At 45.6% G+C, this 22427-nt stretch overlaps 1 protein-coding gene across 7 annotated transcripts in view; it reads left to right on the top strand.

The window, feature by feature from the left end:
• Positions 1-22427, top strand: part of U2SURP (U2 snRNP associated SURP domain containing) — a 196542-nt gene that overhangs the window by 56187 nt on the left and 117928 nt on the right. For 2 of the 7 annotated variants that reach the window (XM_082249020.1, XM_082249021.1), the window contains exons 4-9: positions 286-416; positions 2146-2213; positions 8892-8986; positions 9509-9544; positions 9642-9724; positions 16055-16220. In XM_082249020.1, the coding sequence (XP_082105146.1) occupies positions 286-416; positions 2146-2213; positions 8892-8986; positions 9509-9544; positions 9642-9724; positions 16055-16220 (579 nt within the window). Of the gene's footprint in view, positions 1-285; positions 450-2145; positions 2214-8891; positions 8987-9508; positions 9545-9641; positions 9725-16054; positions 16221-22427 lie in introns of all 7 variants that reach the window. The other 5 variants (XM_082249017.1, XM_082249019.1, XM_082249016.1 and 2 more) reach the window with 3 other exon arrangements.

Here is a 22427-nt window from a genome sequence, read left to right as displayed (position 1 = left end):
ACAATAAATTCTTCCTTTTAAATTCATGATAGTAAAAAGTTCAATATAATACCCTTCTATAGATAAAAAAAAAAAAAAATATATATATATATATATATATATATATAATATATAATTTTTTTTTTTTTTAACTATCATTTTCGGGTTTGGTTTTCGGCCAAGTGCATCCTGCATTTTCGGTTCCTGCACCAAAATTTCCATTTGATGCACCTCCTATAAATCGACTAACCTGAAATATTTGGAATATGTATTGTTTTGAAGAGTATTGCGGTTATTTTGTTGCAGATGAGCATGAGACAGATGAAAAGAAAGGCAAACTTTATAAACCATCTTCACGATTCTCAGAGGCAAAACCACTGCCTCCACCTGTTGAGCGTCCACCTCCTCCAGTAATACCCATGGAACCGAAGAAACCTGTAAGAACAAATGATGATGTTCTCTTCATTGCGGTACATTATTTTATCCCATTTTATTTTACTTTACATTCTTTCAAACTCCTCTTTAATGTCATTTTATCAGACTTTTTACATGTGATTATACAAGGCATGTCTTAGGGCTTTCTAAATCTAAATAAATAAAAAAATAAAATAAAATTTTGATGCCTTAATGAATAATGTGTAACATATTTGCATAAGATAGAATAGAGCTCAGATCTGAAGAGTGCTATCTGCAGCTTCTAGCAGCACACTGGCTTTGTTTACATTGACTTTCATTATGCTGGCTGAGCATCGTACTGTGTCTACTGGAATGCCTTAACACTAATGTGCAGCCCCAGATGTAAGCATCCATTTAGAAGCTGTTGTATAAGTGATGGGGCATTAAAACAGTTTGTGCAAAGCAACCAAATTCTTATCCATTTTTGCCGTGAAAAATGGGTTGGTATATATTTCAAGTGGAAGCAGGACTTCACTCTCTCATCCAACATTGACCGTTTCTAATGCCTATGCTGCTAGCATTAGTAAAGGGATAGGAAAGTATATTCTAGTTACTTACAAAAGTATATCATGTATCCCAGGAGTCTTTGGGAGGGGAGGAAGGGTTTGAGTTAGGGGCAGATGGATTCTAGAAAGTAACTGCTACATGAGTCATCTGCCCTCACTCAAGATGCTCACAGCCAGAAATTCAAGGGGGTGTTTTTCAAAGTGATTTCTCAACAAAATAAAGCATGGATGGATGAGTTTGTTTTGAATATTAGAAATTAAATAGAGTTTTTAGTTTCTAGTGCTTAGATGGGAGTGTAGTTCTCTTTTAAGTGCTCCTTTTTTTTTTAACATGCTCTTCCCCCCCCCCCCCAAAAAAAAATACACTAAAATCCGTATACTCATCATATAGTTTAGCATGACCATTTCCACCCATGTTTTTTTTTTTTTTTTTTTTTTTGGGAGTTAACCTCACATTTCAAATTCTTTTTTTCTGTACCTTGAGAGGGGTGGGTCAGCACACTTTCAACACAGTGTGTTCCTGTGTTACAGGAGATGTCTGTTTTAGGCAGTATGTTTAGGTTTTGACACAAGCTATATATTTTTGCACCTCCACAGGGAGATTCTATAAACAACTCAAAATTGGCCTTTCTTCTGCATCTCCTAGTGCATTTCTGAAAAAATTATGAAAGGTGTACAATCTAGACTTTTAATCTTGCTACTTAGCAACTCGCACAGAAAGCACGCAGCTGCTCTCCTCAATAACATGCTTTGTTGTCTGCCTACTTCTTTCTGACTGTTATAAATTGCTGCCAGTGTGACAGATGCAAAACCACATGTACACCATTGTTTTATTCATTGTATTCTGTGATACACCACTTGAACTACACTTAGATTTCAGGTGAGCCATGTTTAAAAGCAAAATGTTTATGAAACTGCAGGAAAAGTTGCTTGTAGCTGTAATCACCAGAATATGTACTTAGTTTGGTGGCCTATTGCATTTTCAATGCTGCATCTAGTCTAATACATAAAGGGGTTTTGCCTACAAAATGAGTTAAAACATCATTGGAGAAAGGAAAAAGTGGCAATGCCTATCATTCTTTGCAAGATATTGTCTGCAATAAATTACCAGTGCTCTTTACATTAAGGGGTTTATGTCTGCTAGGAAGGGTGGCTAAACATTAAAATATATTTTATTAGTACATGTGTTTTTGTTTCTTTGTAGCCTTTAAAGAAAGGCGAGAAAGAAAAGAAGAAAAGTAATTTGGAGCTTTTCAAAGAAGAACTCAAGCAGTAAGTATTAGTGTGTGCATAAATATAAACTGAATTTTTGTAGCATATTATCTTATTTACTGGGAGACACGGACATGCACTGGTCTTGACTTTATCTGAAAACATGTTCACAGTAATGTATTATTTAGCCTGTTTGACAAATTGTCAATTAGGCAAGAAAAGGGTGTTGAATAGAGATGAACTCAGGTGTGTTTGGGAACCTAGTCCCAACAACCCACCTGCCCGATCCTGCCAGGAAGCCGACACTGCTAATCACAGGCATTGAGACATTTCCCAGTCTGCGCAGCGGGAAACGCCTCACTGCCTGTGACTAGCAGTGTCGGCCTCCTGGCAGGAATGGACAGGTGGGTTGGGACTAGGATTCCAAACACACCTGAGCACATCTCTAGTGCTGAACAGAGGTGGGGGTTATGCATGAGGTTTTCCCAAAATTGACTTAAAGCCCAAATCCACGAAAAACTAAAACTTCTCCCTTGCAGCAAACTGCTTTTACTGTCTAGGGTACAGTTCTGCTTGCCTAATTCTCTGCTCCCCTGACAGGCTCTCTCGTCCTTTAGTGGTGGACAATCCCTCTGTGTCCTCACATCCAGTGTAGGGCTATGGGACCCTGCATTGGCCTTGATGACATCAGAAGATCTTACACTGCATGGGAAAAGAGGCTTCTGGGATCAGTCTAGCAATGTGGAAGAGCCTGCAGGAACAAGTAAAACGGTCTTTCTCTTTCGTTCATTGACAGACAGCTCCATATCTTCTTTGGCCTTTGGGGTCATGCTGCTCTTCCTAGGAGAAGGACACTAGGCGGAAAAGAGTTAAGAGTTTGACTATGCCCATACGGCACTTCCTGCTCTAGCTCTTCTGGTTTTTTTCTGCCTAGTCAGGATTAAGGACCTAGTTCCTTGCTGGGATCTCTGGTCCTGGCATTTTTTCCTTTAACGGCAATTTTCTTTTATTTTATTTTTTTCGGTTCCGGTGAGAACTACAATCAACTGCCAGACTGGATTTCCTAGATCCTTATGGTCTTCCCAGTGTAGCCAGTGAGCATGCACAGGCCTCAGCTCCACGCTAGGTTGGCGGCGACATAGTCCCACTAGACAGGGGGGGACTGGCCGGCGAGTTAAAACGCCTCGCAAGGACGCATAGCCCTGGTCACGACCTGAGTCGCAGCGTACCGCTGGCCCGCAGCACCCCCCATTCCAAGATGGGGAGTTGGTCTTCCCGGAGTGGTGCCCACCCGCTTCCATGGTGTGGTTAGTGTCCCCCCTATCCCTTTGTGTTTCCTCAGGGTGAACGTGGGCCCCTTCCTGGGATGGTCGGACCCCTGGATTCCCTTCCATTCCACCCAGCCCCTCTAACAGTCACAATGGTCTTTTGGCCAAAGATCCCGACGACTCAAGAGTTTTTTTCAAGGACAGGGGGGCAGACAGCAGGGTCTGTGTGAGGAGGATGCCAGACCCAAGAAGCATTAGACTGACCACAGAGGTGGAGGGGGATCTTGTCTAACCCTCCTCAACAGCCCGCCAAGCTACAATGACTCATTCCGCAGAGTGGGAGGAAGATTAAGGGACTTCCTCACACAGTGAAAGGGGTTCACTTCAAGCCCTTTTTATTTTAGATCTGGTGTCCAGGGGGTACAGACTGGAATTTGATTCCCGGCCTCTGGAGAGATTGTTAATCACTAGTCTGCCCAGGGGTTGAGTAAAGGCTACTGCCCAGAGTGTCCAGATAGGAGACTAAGTAGATCAGAACGTTTTGGTCCTGATTCCAAGGGCAGAGTAGGGCAAGGGTTTTTACTCCCACATCTTTGTGATAAAGAAGCCCTCTGGGAATTATCATTGATATTGAACCTGCGTTCTCTAAACCACTTGATCCGATACAAGCACTTTCGCATGGAAACAATATATTTATATTCCATAAGAAATCTGCTGTATGGCAACGCTGGACGTAAAGATGCCTACTTGCACATCCCTATTCATCCAGTATACCAACAGTTTCTTTGACTAGCAGTAAAATTTAGGATCGGAGATCCGACATTTTCAGTTTCAAGGGATCTCCTTCGAGCTATCATCAGCCCCAGCCATCTTTACAAAGGTCCTAGGGGAAGCGTTGGCCCCGTTAAGACAAATTATTTCTGATTACCTGGATGACCTTCTAGTGGTGGCAGATTCCTGTCAAACTAGAAAAGGATCTTCAGATAGTTTAGGAGTTCCTCCAGTCGCTAGGTTGGATAGTCAACAAAGAGAAGTTGTCTCTGAAACCTTCCCAAAGAGTGACATATCTCGGGTACGAGATTTCTTCACTAGAACAAAAGATTTTCCTTCTCGGGGGGGGGGGGGGGGGGAAAGGTTTCAAAAACAGCTCAAATGATGGCATCCTTTCAAACCAACCAGTGGGTCTCGCTCAGATGTCTCAAAAGCTGTAGAAAAAAGAGGAGGGGAACCAATGCGGTAAATGTGAAGAATAAAAGGTGAGATGGAGTATTGGTGGAACACCGAAATCAGCAGCTGATTCAGTAGTGTCACAACATACTCAAAGAGATACAAGAAGGGAAATCAGCGCTTAATTTCTAGGAATGGTGGACCACAGAAAAAAAAGTGGAGATAAAATCAATGTAGTATGTAGAATAAAATATGAAGAATAAATCACAGATAATAATCATAAAAGTGGATTAAATAGTGGTATGGTAGAACTAATGATCTTAAAAAGTAGGGATAATATGTGTGTATCAAAACCAATAGAAATAACAGTGCAAAATAACACGAGTGCTGATGAATCAATAAAAGTGATCAGTGGACAAATAATCATAAACGATAAGGATAATCGCAATGTGGATATAAAATATTCGTAAATCAATCCTTCTTTTAAAATAAATAGCAGTGCAAATATACACAAAAAGTGCTGATAAGTAGATCAATAAAGTGATCAGTGAATAAAAAAAGATGATGAAAGTGCTAATAGTGCTAAAGACGCAAAGAAAAATCATATTAGCTATAAACAGCAAATAAGCTGTAATAAGCTAGCAATAAATTAACAGATGAGACAATTTGTGCAAGTGGGCACTATAAATAATTATGGTGCAAATAGTGCTAAATAGTGCAAAAAGATGGTAACCAGCAGGAATTGCTGTGAAGTGCCTACAATGGGTTAACACAGGAACCAGAAAGTCCAAATGTAAATAAGCAATGTGCACAAAATAAAGTGCTAATTCATAACAAGTGATTGTAATGAAAGTTCATTGGTGATCCAGTGACTTTGCTAAAAAACGCTCCCGGTGACAGCAATGTGCCATTATTCGTGAGCTTTATATCCGAAATCAATTGCAATGGCCGCTCGCCTCCATTAACACTCAAATGAGCGTTTTGGTGTAGTAAATCACCATAGGGGACCTCAAGATATTCTCCAATGATGCAGGGGCTTATGGATATGGAGGGATCCTCAAATGGATGTTCCTTTTCCTTCTATAGGATGGTTATGGGTCAGCGTTCTGGCAGATTCCTAGGACACTCACTCATCAGAAATCATGGACTCTACTGCAGGTATCCAAAGAATGAAAAGCTGTGGGTCCATTCTTTCTTTTGTTGCTGTGCTCTGTTTCACCAGACTGATGGTATACTCATCCTAAATGGGAGGGTCTACTTCGTTATCAATCACCTGGTGCACTTTCTAAATTCTAATGTGCACCAGGTGATTGATAACGAAGTAGACCCTCCCATTCAGGATGAGTATACCATCAGTCTGGTGAAACAAAGAGCACAGCAACAAAAGAATGGACCCACAGCTTTTCATTCTTTGGATACCTGCAGTAGAGTCCATGATTTCTGATGAATGAGTGTCCTAGGAATCTGCCAGAACGCTGACCCATAACTATTAGATAAGATATACACACACATACTATTGTCCCAACTTTTTATGATCATTAGTTCTACCATACCACTATTCAATCCACTTTTATGATTATTATCTGTGATTTATTCTTCATATTTTATTCTACATACTCAAAAGCTGTAGGCCCTATCAAGTCTTGCTTTCTGGCTGTACCTTGGGCACGGTTTCGCCAATGTCCTCTTCAGTTATTCCTTCTAGGGAACTAGGATGGGTCTCCAAGCTCCTTGACTTTGAAGGTATGAATTCCCTCCAAAGTTAAGAGAACTCTGTGGTGGTGGTCGCCACTTCCACCTCTCCAAAGGGCTGGAATGGGTCATTCCAATATCGCAGAGAATAACAGATGCAAGCTCTTTTGGATGGGGAAGCCCATCTTCAAAACGAGAGCGCAGGGAGAATTGTCTCCGGTGGAGCAAGAGAGTCATCAAATCAAAGGGAGCTCCTTGCAGTGCAGAGAGCCTTAGAGGTTTTTCAGGCAGAGGTCAGAGGATGCCATTTGCAGATCCAATTCAACAACATTGCAATTGTAGCATACCTCAACAAACAAGGGGGTACACAGTCGGACCTTGCAGTTCACAGCTCAAAAGATTCTATCTTGGGCCGAGGTGAATCTTGCCTCCATTTCATCTGAAGGGGTCTCAGAATTGTTTGGCAGATTACCTCAGCCTCTCCCATGTGTGTTGAGACAACTGGTCTCTCAACCAGGAATTTTTTGCGGAAATTACCGCCAGGTGTTGTCTCCCAGAATTGGACCTTTTTGCAGCCCAAACAAACAGCAAAACACACAGATTCTTCTCCCTGAACCCAAGGGACCAGTTCTCTGGGGATCAACGCTTTTGCAAAATCCCTGGTCATTCAGCCTCTATGCCTTCCCTTCTATCAGACTAATCCTGGAAGTCCTCTGGAAATTTCTTCTGGAAGAAACCAATTTGATCCTGATAGCCCCCTCTTGGCCCAAAAGGCCATTGTTTTCACTCCTGCAGACACTAGGCTCGAAACCTCCAGTGGCTCTCCCTTTGAGATGGGACATGTTGACTCAAGGTCCGGTATCTCATCCTCAAGTGGCATCCTTTAAACTTGACAGCTTGGTCTCTGAAGAGCAGATGCTAAGCTCCCAGGGGTTCTCAGACAGTTGTGAAGACCCTAGTTAGTTCTCAGAAGCAGTCACAAGAGCTATATACTCCAAGATTTGGAAGAAACTCTTGGTTGTCTGACAATCAAAGATTGTCTCCCAATGTTCCATCTATTCTGGAATTTTTTCAGGAGGGTGCCGACAAGGGTCTATTCCTCAGTACTTTAAAGGTGCAGGCTGCAGCCATTGGGGTTTCCTCCAGTACTCCCTTTTGGAAAAGCCTGTTATAAAGAGGTTTTTCAGGGCAATTGCTAGGTCAAAACCAAATGGTTATCAGATCATGTCCTACTTGGGACCTATCTCTAGTCCTTCAGGCCTTAGGGACTGTTCCTTTCGAGCCCATGAAGGTTTTGTTAGTAAAATTACTCACAATGAAAACTGCGTTCCTGGTTGCAGTTACTTCAGCTCGCAGGGTCAGCGAATTGCAGCCCCTCTGTTAGGGAGCCTTTCCTCACAATTTGTGATGATCAGAGTAGTGTTAAAACCAATCTGGGGTTTTTGCCAAAGGTATCCACTTCACAGAATATTGTGCTACCAACCTTTTGTAATTCTCGAAAAAATGAGAAAAATTAGAAAGGGACTTTTAGTTTTTGGATGTCAGAAGGATTCTTCTTGCATGCCTAGAGGTTACCAAGACCTTTAGGAAATCTGAAGAATTGTTTGTTCTTTTTTTCTGGGACACACAGGTAATGGAGCCTCTAAGGCCACCATAGCTACGTGGATAAAGACGACAATTGCTGAGGCCTGCAAAGTTAGGAATGTTGCTCCGCTTTTGTCAGCGCGCATTCCACAATAGCCTTGTTGTCCGCATCCTAGGCTGAAAGGGCTGGCGCCTCACCGGAACAAATGTGTAAGGCAGCCACCTGGTCTAATTTTTCGACCTTTTGTTAGACCTCATCGCCTGCACCTCCTCTCTGCCCAGGAGCAGGCATTTGGTCGATAGGTGCCTCAGGCAGTAGTCCCTCCCTAGACTGGTAAGTTCTAGCTCATCGTCTCATGGGCTGTCCTGGAAGACTACTTTAGAAAAGCTGATCCAGACTTACCGGTAACTCCTTTTCTGAGAGTCTTCCAGGACAGCCGGCTTCCCACCCGGTGATGTCTTGTATAATACATATGTTTTACAGGAACATCCTACGGTTCTCGAGAAATACTGAAGGGGGAGGACTAGAGAACCACCTTTATCTGGTGGGGTTAACATGTTTCCTGCCCTGGTAAGAGGAGCCTTAAGTCTCATGGGCTGTCCTGGAAGACTCTCCGAAAAGGAGTTACCAGTAAATTTAATTCAGCTTTTCCAAATCCCCAGAACAAAAGGTGCAGGTAACCCTTGCAGTGAGGGCACAGCCCCACTGCGAAGGGAGGAGTTTGTTTTCCTAGAGTTCAGTTTTTCATCACTATGCTATCTTGGGGTGTTGAGACCCACCCATAAGCCTAAGCACATAGTCTCCAGCATAGAAAGGCATGTTCCCAAATATACATGCCACTAATATTTTTTGTCTCACAGATGTTTGTGCTTTTCTACAACCAATCTGTACTTTAAGAACTGTAATTCCAGGAAAAACATTTTGTGATGAGGAGCAGAAAACCTGAAGTTTCCAACCATAATAACATAAGGTCTGAAGGACACATTTTATTCTTGTTTTCCTCTCATAATGTAAAATCCATTGCAGGATTCAAGAAGAGAGAGATGAGCGACATAAAACAAAAGGCAGAACAAGCAGGTTTGAGCCTCCACAAGTAGATGCTGATGGACAGCGTAGACCAGGTAAGAAAAGCTAAGTTTCTGCTATATTGCATTTATTTATGCTGCTACTATTTTGATGGCGGTGTTCTGTTAATTGTGTTTGTTTACACATTACTTCAAGTTTCACTTTTTTATTTTGTCTGTCGAGTGCAGCAGTAAAGCTGCAATTAAATATTGATAAAACAAGTCTTACTTTTCAAATTTAAAATACATTTTTTTTCATTGTTGACCTAAAAAAAGGTTGTCCAAATCACTGACCAGGAAAACCGTTGCAGAGCCTTTATCTGCATGCTTGTTTTAGACAAATGACTCAAATATTGCAATGGTGGTCAGCATGACAGCCAGACAGCTAGCATCTTCAGGAGAAGAGAGCAACAACTGCTTCTGTTATGAAAGCCGTAAATCAAATTAATCCTTAATTCTGCTTGCTTTGGTATTTATATGTACTGATGTGAATGCGCAATATATATTTGTAAAGCGCTGCAGAAATTAAAAGCGCTATAGAAGTACCTCTAGTAGTAATAATATTTTTTTCTTTTTAAGTGGATCAACAGTCGAGAAGAAACCGATCCTCTGGTGGTATTCTATTTCATTTATTTTAAATTTTGAATTTTTTAAAAAAAAAAAAACGTATGATCCATTTATAGTAACTTTTTTTGTTTTTCTTTGCATGAAGCTCTTGATGACTATGCTCCTGGGTCACATGATGTGGGTGATCCAAGTACAACTAATCTTTATCTTGGGAACATCAACCCTCAGGTACCTAACTTGTAATTCTGTTATACCCTAAAAATTTGTCTAACGTAACAATACTGGTAACATGCAGGCAGTATGTGGTCTCTGCAAATACAGTTATGAATTCTGTGTCAGTGGACAGTCTCTGGATTTCAGAATCAGGCAGTATCTAGGATCCTAAATTCTAAAATTACAGTTAGCCCTTAACCACTTGCCGACCGCCTAACTGTAAGTATACGTCAGTACTTTGACGTTAAATACTGGGGTTTTGGCAGCAGCTAGCTGCCATAACCCCAGTGTCTTTATTTACAGTAGGCGCCATCTATAAAAGTGATCCCAAGGTGAATCCGTTGCTGAGACCACTTTTTGGACAGCCGGTGTTCTATCAGAATACCGCTACCTTATCAGATTCTGCAACCGGAAGTGATGTACGGACTAGAACAACTTACTGTGCATGCGCCATGTGTTCCAGCATGACCCCTATGCGTTCCAATAGGTTTCCTAATGTGACAGAACACGAAGCAGAGATGGACATCTTCTTACACCCACGCAAGTTTTACATTTATATTAGCAGTAAACTCACTTTATATACTGAAATAGACTATTTCGACGCGACCGAGCAAAATAGTCTATTTCACTATATATTCAATTTGGCGCTGAGCAGTGAAGGGTGTACCAAAATGGCCGTCGCCATCTTCTACCTGCAGGTTTCTCGCTATACTTACTAGAATACAATAATAATACAAAAGTAATACTGTGATTCAGTATATAAGGTGAGTTTACTGTGACTGTTCTGTCACATTAGGAAACCTATTGGGATGCATAGTGGCCATGTTGGAATGCATGGCGCATGCGCATTAGGATGTTCTAGTCCGTACGTCGCTTCCGGTTGCAGAATCTGATAGGTAGCTGTATTCTAATAGAACACCGGCTGTCCAAAAAGTGGTCTCAGCAACGGTTTCACCTTGGGATCACTTTTATAGACAGCGGGAGAGGTGGCCTGCTTCCCGGTTTCTTCCAGGTTTACTGGAGCCAATCAGGTCTAAATGGTTGCTGGGCAGAGGCACAAAGTCAACTGAGGGCAAGATGGCTCTCACTTGGCTCTATACCCTTGGAGGACTTGCGTGACCTCTGACATCCCTTGACATTACTTTTTTTTAAAGGTTAATGAGAGATCTGTGGTCTTTTTGACCCCCTGTTCTCTCAATAGAGGACCTGTCATGCTTATTTATATTACAAGGGATGTTTGCATTCCTTGCTATAGGAATAAAAGTGATAAAAAAAAAAAAAAAGGGACAGTGTAAAACTAAAAAATATAAAAAATAAATAATAAAAAAAGTTCTCCATCCCTCCGAGCTCACGCGCAGAAGCGAATGCATACGCAAGTCGTGCCCGCATACAGTATCTCACAAAAGTGAGTACAACGCTCACATTTTTTGTAAATTTTATTATGGCTTTTCAAGTGACAACACTGAAGAAATTACACTTTGCTACAATGTAAAGTAGTGAGTGTACAGCTTGTATAAAAGTGTAAAATTTCTCCCTCAAAATAACTTACAGCCAATAATGTTTAAACCTCTGGCAACAAAAATGAGTACACCCCTAAGTAAAAAGGTCCAAATTGGGCCCAAAGTGCCACCATTATTTTCCAATACTGCTTTAACCCTCTAGGGCATGGAGTTTACTAGAGCTTCACAGGTTGCCACTGGAGTCCTCTTCCACTCCTCCATGAGTACATCACTGAGCTAGTGGATGTTAAGAGTCCTTGCACTCCTCCTCCTTCGGTTTGAGGATGCCCCACTGACGGTCATTAGGTTTTAGGTCTGGAGACATGCTTGAATAGTCCACCTTTAGCTTCAGCTTCTTTAGCAGGGAAATGGTTGTCTTTGAGGTGTGTTTGGGTTTGCTATCATGTTGGAATACTGCCTCGCGGCCCAGTATCTGAAGGGAGAGGATCCTGCTCTGCTTCAGTATGTCACAGTACATGTTTGCATTCATGGTTCCCTCACTGAACTGTAGCTCCCCAGTGCAGGCAGCACTCATGCAGCCCCAGACCATGACACTCCCACCACCATGCTTGACTGTAGGCAAGACACACTTGTCTTTGTACTCCTCACCTGGTTTTTGGCCACACGCTTGACACCATCTGGACCAAATAAGTTTATCTTGGTCTCGTCAGACCACAGACATGGCTCCAGTAATCTATGTCCTTAGTCTGCTTGTTTCCAGCAAACTGCTTGCGGGCTTTCTTGTGCATCATTTTTAGAAGAGGCTTCCTTCTGGGTCAACAGCCATGCAGACCAATTTGATGCAGTGTGCGGCCTATGGTCTGAGCACGGACAGGCTGACACCCACCCCCACACCCACACCTTGAACCTCTGCAGCAATGCTGGCAGCACTCATACGTCTATTTCTGAAAGACATCCTCTGGATTTGACGGAGAGCACGTGCACTCAACTTCTTTGATCGGCCATGGCGAGGCCTGTTCTGAGTGGAACCTGTCCTATTAAACCACTGTATGGTCTTGGCCATCGTGCTGCAGCTCAGTTTCAGGGTCTTGGCAATCTTCTTATAGCCTATGCCATGTTTATGTAGAGCGACAATTCTTCTTTTTTTCAGATCCTCAGAGTTCTTTGCCATGAGGTGCCATGTTGAACTTCCAATGACCAGTATGAGAGAGTGAGAGTGATAACACCAAATTTAACACACCTGCTCCTCAACACCTGAGACCTTGTAACACTAACGAGTCACTTGACACTGGGGAGGGAAAATGGCTAATTAGGCCCAATTTGGACATTTTCACTTAGGGGTGTACTCTTTTGTTGCCAGCAGTTTAGACTGGCTGTGTATTGAGTTATTGTGAGGGGACAGCAAAATTACACTGTTATACAAGCTGTACACTCACTACTTTACCATTGTAGCAAAGTGTAATTTTTTCAGTGTCGTCACATGAAAAGGTATACCGTATATACTCGAGTATAAGCCGAGTTTTTCGGCACAATTTTTTGTGCTGAAAACGTCCCCCTCGGCTTATACTCGAGTCAGGAGTTAAGTCAGGAGTTAAGCTTTAAAAATGGCGCCGCCCGGCGCATACATGTCACCGCGCATGCACCGCCGCCGCTCGGGACAGGCCGGAAATAGCCGAATGTATACGAGCGGCGGCGGCGCGTGTGCAATGACGTGTCAGCGCCGGGCGGTGCCATTCATTTTTAAAATGAAGGCGCCTCTGGAACAGGTAAGTGAAACAGCTGAACTACCTGCCATTATGCAGGGCTGCGGGCATACTACAAGGGATGCAGTACTGTGGGCATGGTCCACCTGTACCATGCCCACAGCACTGCATCACCTGTAGTATGCCCACAACCCCGGATCCTCTTGTACCATGCCAGTCACCCTGCATTCTCCTGTACCATACCAGTCACCCTGCATTCTCCTGTACCATGCCAGTCACCCTGCATTCTCCTGTACCATGCCAGCCACCCTGCATTCTCCTGTACCATGCCAGCCACCCTGCATTCTCCTGTACCATGCCAGCCACCCTGCATTCTCCTGTACCATGCCAGCCACCCTGCATTCTCCTGTACCATGCCAGCCACCCTGCATTCTCCTGTACCATGCCAGCCGCCCTGCATTCTCACCCTAGGCTTATACTAGTCAATCATTTTTTCCCATCTTTTTGTGGTAAAAGTAGGGGCCTCGGCTTATACTCTGATCGACTTATACTCGAGTATATACGGTAATAAAATATTTACAAAAATGTGAGGGGTTTACTTACTTTATTGAGATACTGTATGTAAACGGAGTTAAAACCACACATGTGAGGTATTGCTGTAATCATTAGAGTGAGAATTGTAGAGCCTCCACTGCAACTCTAAATCAGAAACCTGTAAAAATGTTTAAAGCGCCCCCTATGCAGATTTTTGAGTACCGTAGTTTTGTCGCCATTCCATGAGCTTGCAAAATTTTAAAGCATGACATGTTTTGGTATCTATTTGGTGTAACATCATCTTTCATGTTATACAAAAGAATTGGGCTAAATTTACTGTTTTGTTGTTGTGTTTTTTTGTGTTTTTTTTCTAAATTCATTAAAATGTATTTTTTCCCAAAAAAGTTTACTTTTAAAGACTGCTGTGCAAATACAGTGTGACACAAATTATTGCAATGACTGCCATTTTATTCTCTAGAGTCTCTGCTAAAAAAAACCTATATAATGTTTGGGAGTTGTAAGTAATTTTCTAGCAAAAAATGCAGATTTTTACTTGTAAACAATAAATGTCAGAAAAAGGCCTGGTCTTAAAGGGGTTAAACACCAAAAAAAAATCAAATATCAATATAGACTGATATACAAACACTAAATAAAGAAAATAAATTATAAATTGCAGTGCTTATAGATAAAATAAAATATGTGACCAAACACAGCATAAATATAGAAGTATGCTCTACCAAAAGTAATTTGTCTAGTAGGTCCACTTGAATGCGATAAATGTGAATATGATAAATATTGGCTTCTGATACCACCTCTATGCTAACGACACCCAGATCTATCTCTCCACTTCTCAAGTCACCCCTTCAATCTCCTCATGTATCGCAAACTTACTGAGCAAAATATCCGTAAGGATATCTCACCACTTCCTGAAACTCAGTCTTTCTAAAACTGAGCTTATATGTCCTCTTCCCAGACCCCCCCCCCCCCCCCCCCCATGACTTTATCATTGAGATCAAAGGCACAACCATTGGTCCCTCCACACACCAAGGTGCTGGGTGTAATCCTAGGCTGACCTCTCCTTCAGCCCCCACATCCAATCACTGGCTAAATCTTGCTGCCATAACCTCAGCAACATTTCCAGAATTTTTCCTTTTCTGACTAACCACATCACAAAACAACTTATTCACTCCTTGGTTATTTCCAGCCTTCACTACAGCAACTCCCTCCTCACCGGCCTACCTTTACTTAGGCTAACCCTCCTTCAGTCAGAATGCTGCTGCTAGACTAATACACACCTTACTAACCGATCTGTGACTACTACTTCTCTTTGCCAATCCCTTCACTTTCAAAATACTAACCACAACATGCAAGGCCATCCCCAGCTACATCACCAACCTCATATACAGATATCGCCCAAATCATCCTCCCCACACTTCTCAAGACCTCCTGCTCTCTAGCTCCCTTGTTACCGACCCCCTCCCCCCCCCCCCCGTCAGGACTTCTCCAGAGTGTCTCCTATCCTCTGGAACTCCCTGCCTCAGTATGGTCCGGTCAGCCCCCACCCTGTCTGTTGGCCTTTAGGCGATCTCTGAAAACTTGGTTATTCAGGGAAGCCTACCCCACCTCCATCTAAGTACTGTACCCGAGTCACCTCTATCAGATCATCACCGCAGCTATTACCTTTTGTACCACCTCCTCCTCCCTTGAGACTCCTTGAGCAGAGCCCACCTATTCCTACTTTATTGAATTGTATTGTAATTGTACTGTCTCCCATCTACATTGTAAAGTGCTGTGCAAACTGTTGGCGCTGTATAAGTCCTGTATAATAATAATAATTATATTGGTCCCATCCACATATATGTGACTTCCTCTGCCACATTTCAAAAAAACTTTCACCAAAATCTGAGATTCCTTCCATATAATAGACTGCACACCCATCACACAGCCATGTTGCCAGGAGGAGGAGGAGGAGCAGCAGCAGTATGAGCTTAATTCAATATCCCTGGTCTGGTCCACTTTCACTCTCAGCAGATCCAGTATAAGAGAGATCCTCCTCATTCCACTGGGGGCAGTCTCTGTACTATGTACTCGTAAGACACAGACAACCGCAAGATATAAAGGCATCATAGTGTAGCATTTATTGGTAAAACCCCATGGTACAGTGTGCTAAAACACTAGTAAGACAATCACATCTCCATAAAAGTTATCCTTATAAAATGCCGCTAATACACTTGCATCAATCGCTGCCACTAACCAGATGTGGCAGCGTGACATCACACACTATACCCTGCCCAACGCATTTCACACAATCACGCATCCTCAGGGGCCTCTATGCTTCTTCCAATGCGTTTCACGTAATCGTGCATCAGGGGCCTTGCTGCCTGTAAAAGTGATCCAGCGGCTCAATCACCACTCAAATCTTTTACTGTGTAGGCAATCGCCCGCTGAAAACGATACCGGGACCATGGTTGTAGCCTCAATCAAGAGGTTGCTCAGTATACAATTGGGACTTCATTTTTTATTTTTTTTTCTACATTTTGCCATTCTGAACAGAACTCCTTTTTTCCAGTTTTCGTTCTGATAACAATTACTAAAGTATCAAAGATGTATGGTAATGTTTTGATTTAAAATGTTTCTTGAATTGATAGATGAACGAGGAGATGTTGTGTCATGAGTTTGGAAAGTTTGGGCCATTGGCTAGTGTTAAAATCATGTGGCCACGGACAGATGAGGAGAGAGCACGGGAGAGGAACTGTGGCTTTGTTGCATTTATGAATAGGCGCGATGCAGAGAGAGCATTGAAAAACTTGAATGGTAAGTTTACCTTTTTCCTGAAGAGGATTTTTTAGCTGTTTTCTTCAGCAGACCTTGGATGTGGACCAAGGAAGCAATCAGGTTGGGCATGGTTTACATCTTCTGTAGTTGTGGGGTACTGTGCCTGTCCTTGATGCATGCCCTGAGCTAGAGACTAAGACGTTCATTCATCTCTAACATGGATTGACGCATGTACAATTTTAGAGCTCCAGGAGATTACTAGCTAGAAGGCTAGCTAGTTGTAGTTTTCTTTTTTTTGGGCTCTGCCTGAGGTCTGTATTGCTAAAAAAGGACATTGATGAGAAAATTTAATGGATGGGTCATGGGACTTGCATTTAAAGTGCACAGTATTAAGTGTTATTACTTAATGTTCTTATTACTTAATGTTCTTATGAATCTCTAAAACTGGGCATATCTGCACAATCTTTTTTTTTTTTTTTTTTTTAAAGCTACTGGTGCATGAGCATATATGCATATATCAAAGAAGTGCATGTTTCTCTTACGTCCTCCGACAGTCGCCGCCTCTTCATATTCGTCACATATGGGGTATTAGACTTTGCTCCGAAGGAGTAGCTAGGCAACAGAATATGTTAACAATAAAGCTTTAACATATCCCACCCTCAAGGGGTGGTCCCCTCAGTCAATACCCTCCTACTTCCTGCAACCATATCTCAGTTTTAATGTCTAGCTTGTCAGGAGTGGCTGGCTCTCTCTGTGCTGGGACTTTTTGTCCCAGACTCTTTCTTCTTTTTGATATTTTGTTTGAGTTTTCTCTCTACCTTTACTTAGCTGTTATTTTTGTCAGCATTAGTTAGTTCTTCGGACGAAGAGGATCATGCGGACTGGGTCTCGGGCTGATCCCCCTGGTCGCAGGTCGTGGGTCAGTGGCTTCCCAGTCTGCCATCGAGCGTTCAGCCAGGTAACGCTCCTGGCACAGTGAACGACCCATCCCTGTTCGGTGCAGGGATGATTGGTGAGGTGGCTACCTCACCGGACGCTGTGCGGTTTCTGAACCGCCATTGTGTGCGTCTTGTATTGCGACTCTCCCTGCCTCATGTGCAGCGGCTTGTTCGCCTGTGCGGGTTCCCCACGCCATGTGAGGTAAGTGTATCTATGTGGGGACCTGTCTGTCTGGGGGGGGTCTCAGTCTGGGACTGTGTAACCTGCCTTTAATCACACTGCTTGTCTCCCTATCTCTCGGCTGCATGCTGTGGGCTGCAAGGGGGGGGGGGAGCTGTATGACACTGAGTATGTCAGGCTGGGCAGTGTGAGGAGCTGTGTGCTGTGGGGCATGTTTTTAATGGCATGTTGGGGCATATACAGCGATCGCTGCGGCGATCTAACATGTATCCATATAATGGGATAATATTGTGTGTGATTTTATGCACTGTGGAGCGGCGATTTCGGCGCCAAACGACGCCATTTTACCGGCGCCCGCTCCGGCCGCATGGTTTACATGCACGGCGGCCATTTTCTTGTAGCCTCCATAGGCTTACATAGAGCGTCCTGGCAGCATCACTTCCTCTCTCCTGGAAGCACCGATCGAGGCAGCAGCAGCAGCGGAGTCTCCTCAGGTTTTATCCTTCTATTCCTGTGTTCCATTGCCTGTATTCAGTCTGTATATTCCCTGTGGGGGTCTCATTGTGCCTGAGTGTGGTGCGGTGGGCTGCGCTTGCCGCGCTTGCTGTAAGGGGGCAGTTAACCCTTGGTTGTCTGGCATACAGGGGCAATGGATTCTCAGGAGGGCAAGTTTCCCACAGTATTGGTGGAAAGCCAGGGGACCGCTGTTTCCCCCCCAGGGGGGGATTTAGCCACTATTGTGGCTGGCCTTGCTGCACAGGTGCAAATGCTGGTGGCTGCTCAATCTACTAAACGGCCCAGAGTTGCTCTGTCCTCTGATTCTGAGGGTGAAGGTGATGGGGCTGTTCTGGCGGGGACCCCCCTATCGGGGTCCCGCTCCTCTCTTGATCTAGTGGGGTCTGAGGTAGAGGCTGAAGTTGAGGGGGTTGATAATTCTCCCCCTGGCTCGCCTGAAGAGCTTGCAATCATGGATGAGTTGATTGCTTCCATTAAGCAGACGCTACGTTTGCAGGACGAGGTGTGTCCCCCAGCTGCCTTGGCGGCTTATGGGACGCAGAGAAAACGCAGGACGCCGCAGGTTTTTCCCTGCAATGCTGATTTTCAGCGCGCTGTTAAGGACCAATGGTGCGATTTGCGCAAGCCTTTTGCGGTACCAAGTAAATTTAAGCTGCGTTATCCTTTCTCGCCTGCCACTGATGAACGGTGGTGTGTGCCTCCGCCAGTGGATCATGCTATTGCGGTTTTGAACAAAGCCACTGCGATCCCTGCAGAGGGATCCCCTGTTTTCCGTGATGCCACGGATAGGAGACTGGAGTCTCTTGTTCGTCATACTTATTCTGTTACGGGTTCTATGCTTAAGGCTCTGTTTGCTTCTCTCATGGCGGCCCAGGCGATCGCAAGTTGGACGCAGATGCTTAGGCGCGTCCTAGTGGCCGATTCGGCCTCGGCGGCGACCCTGGATATGGTGGATCAGATCCACCAGGGTGTCATGTATCTGTGTGATGCGGACCTGGACCTGATTCCGTTGGCCGCGCGTGTGCACAGCGTGGCGGTGTTGTCTCGCCGCCTGGTTTGGTTGAAATGTTGGTCGGTGGACCAATCTTCACGTAAAACCTTAGCCAATCTGCCTTATGATGGATCTCGCCTTTTTGGGGAGTCCCTGGATGTGTTGATTAAGGGGATTACCGGGGGTAAGAGCACTCTCTTGCCCCATTTCCCCAAGGCTAAGGGGGCTTCTGGGAAGAAGCATGCTCATTTTCGGCCCCCTCAGGGGTCCTTTCGTGCCTTTCGGCCGCACTACAAGGGCAAACCGTTCAAGGGCCAAGGCTCTCAGAAGAAGCCCTGGTCTGGGAAACAGAAGTCCGGTCAATCCGGACCTGCGGCCCATAACAGTTCGGCCTGAAGGGGCGCCCTCACCCAGTTTTGGGGTGGGGGGACGCTTGCTCGGTTTTCTTCAGCCCTGGTTGGCCCGTGTGAGGGACAGATGGGTTCTGGAAATCGTTCGATCTGGTTACAAGATCGAGTTTCTCTCTCGGCCGGAGAGCAGATTTTTTCCCTCAAATCTTCAACTGTCTCCAGAGCGCCTGCGGGATCTGCACCTGGCGGTGCGGGACCTGAGGGCTCAGGGAGTGGTGGTTCCGGTGCCTCATCGGGACAGATTTCGGGGGTTTTATTCCAATCTGTTCACCGTGCCCAGGAAGGAGGGCAAGGTTCGTCCGATTCTGGACTTGAAAGCTCTGAACCGCTCTGTGCGAGTTCGCAAGTTCCGCATGGAATCCCTGCGCTCGGTGGTGGCTGCCCTGGTTCCGGGGGAATTCATGGCCTCCATCGATTTGAAGGATGCGTACCTTCACATCCCCATATTCGAGGGTCATCAGAAGTACCTTCGATTTGCCATTGCGGAGGATCACTACCAGTTTGTGGCGTTGCCCTTTGGGCTCGCCTCGGCTCCGCGGGTCTTCACCAAGGTGCTTGCACCGGTTCTGGCATTATTGAGAGCCCAGGGCATTTCTGTCCTGGGGTATCTGGACGACATTCTGGTTCGGTCTGCGACCAGACAGGGTCTGGAGAAGGACCTGTCTGTCACAATGCAAACTCTGCAGGAGTTCGGTTGGACGATAAATGTTCCAAAGTCGACGCTGAGTCCGTCGGTTCGTCTCCCCTATCTGGGAATGATACTGGACTCGGTGCAGGCGAAGGTCTTCCTGCCGGAAGACAAACTCAGGACTCTTCAGGAGGAAGTCAGGTCCCTCAGGGACGTTCCACACTCGTCTCTGCGGACGGGTATGAGATGTCTGGGATTGATGGTCTCGGCCTTCGAGGCGATTCCTTTCGCGCAGTTTCACACGCGGGGTCTCCAAGCGGAGATCCTGTCCAGGTGGGACGGGCGACCTCAATCTCTGGATCTTCAGATCTCGTTGAGTCATCGCACCAGGGAAAACCTTCTGTGGTGGCTCCAGTCCCCGTTGGTGTCCGGGGGCAAGTCGTTTCGTCCGATCTCGTGGACGATAATCACCACGGATGCCAGCCTGTCGGGCTGGGGTGGTGTTCTGGGCGTTCTGTCCGCCCAGGGGACCTGGTCGGAGGGGGAGTCTTCCCTTCCGATCAACATTCTGGAATTGCGTGCGATAAGGCTCTGTCTTCATCGCTGGACGGACCGGTTGCAGGGCTGCCCGGTTCGGGTGCAGACGGACAATGCCACGGCGGTGGCCTACATCAACCACCAAGGGGGCACCAGGAGTGCCCGAGCGGCTCGAGAAGTGGCCGACATTCTGTCTTGGGCCGAGGCCCATGTCCCGGCGATAACGGCGGTTCACATTCCGGGAGTGGAGAACTGGCAGGCGGACTATCTGAGTCGCCAGACCCTGGATCAGGGGGAATGGTCTCTCCACCCGGCTGTCTTCCAGATGTTGTGCGCGAAGTGGGGTCTTCCAGATGTGGACCTGTTCGCGTCTCGCCTCAACTACAAGGTGAAGAGGTTCGTGGCAAGGACGCGCGACCCTCGGGCAGACGCGTCGGACGCGTTAGTGGCCCCGTGGCATCAGTACAGGCTGATGTACGCGTTTCCACCGATTCAGTTGCTGTCCAGGTTCCTTCGCAGGTTGCACTCGGAACGCAGCACGGTTATTCTTGTGGCACCGGACTGGCCTCGCCGGTCCTGGTACGCAGACCTCGTGAATCTGGCGGTCGACGCTCCTTGGCGTCTGCCTCTTCGAGACGATCTACTGTCTCAAGGACCGATTTACCATCCTGCTTTACAGTCGCTGGCTTTGACGGCCTGGCTGTTGAGACTGAGGTCCTGAAGGAGAAGGGTCTCTCTCCAGAGGTCGTTCATACTTTGATCAACGCGAGGAAGTCTTCCTCGGGGAAGGTTTATTACCGTACTTGGAAGGCCTATTTTGCCTGGTGTGAGTCCAGGGGGTTTTCACCCCGCACGTACTCGGTTTCCCGTGTGCTGTCTTTCCTTCAGACGGGTGTCGATCAGCGTTTGGCGCTGGCTACGATTAAGGGTCAGGTGTCGGCGCTGGCCGTTCTGTTTCAACGTCCCGTGGCTTCCAACTCCTTGGTTGGCACTTTTATTCAGGGTGTGCGGCATCTGGTTCCTCCTAGGAGGGATCCTTTGCCCCCTTGGGACTTGAATCTAGTTCTATCTGTGTTACAACGTGCTCCTTTTGAACAGATCAGGGAGATCTCGTTGTCTATGTTGTCCAAAAAGGTCGCCTTTTTGGTGGCGATCACTTCGGCTCGCAGAGTGTCGGAACTGGCGGCTTTGTCCTGCAAGTCTCCGTACCTGGTTGTTCATTTGGATAAGGTGGTCTTGCGACCTAATCCTTCTTTTCTACCGAAACGAGTTTCGGAATTCCATCTTAACGAGGATATTGTTTTGCCTTCGTTGTGCACGAAGCCTAAACATCCGAAGGAGGTGAGATTGCACTCTCTGGATGTTGTTCGGGCGATAAGGGTTTACCTTAAATCGACTGAGTCTTTTCGTAAGACTGACTCCTTGTTTGTTCTTCCAGAGGGTCCTCGGAAGGGCATGGCGGCTTCCGCCTCTACCATTGCCAAATGGATCAGGCAGACCATTGAACAGGCCTATGCCTTGCAGGGGAAGGTTCCCCCTGTGCCTGTGAAGGCGCACTCTACTAGATCACGGAGTACGTCTTGGGCCTGCCGTCATGGGGCTTCTGTAGCCCAGGTGTGTAAGGCGGCGACTTGGTCGACCGTACACACTTTTCACAAAATTCTACAAAGTAGATGTTCAGGCATCGGCGGATGCTTCCTTTGGCCGCAAGGTTCTTAGTGCGGCTGTTCCATAGGGTCCCTTGTTGGGGACTCCTGGCTGTTGGGATAGTTTTTTGTATCCCCTGGTTTTTTTGTCTTTTCCTGGGTTGTTGCTCCTGTTGAGCACTTATTTTTGCTGTTGCCCAGCTGGTTTCCTTCCTTTGGTAAGGTTCCTTTCTTTGATGTGGAGACTGCGTTGCCTTTCGGCGCGGATGCGTTTCCCACCCCTCATGTTTGCACTGCTTTGGGACGTCCCCATATGTGACGAATATGAAGAGGCGGCGACTGTCGGAGGACGTAAGAGAAAACGGAATTTTTGTAAAATCTTACCTGTAAAATTCCTTT

This window comes from Pelophylax lessonae (genome assembly GCF_965119305.1).
Source record: "Pelophylax lessonae genome assembly, chromosome: 3".
NCBI classification, from domain to species: domain Eukaryota; kingdom Metazoa; phylum Chordata; class Amphibia; order Anura; family Ranidae; genus Pelophylax; species Pelophylax lessonae.
This window is presented reverse-complemented; position numbering and strand designations above follow the sequence as displayed.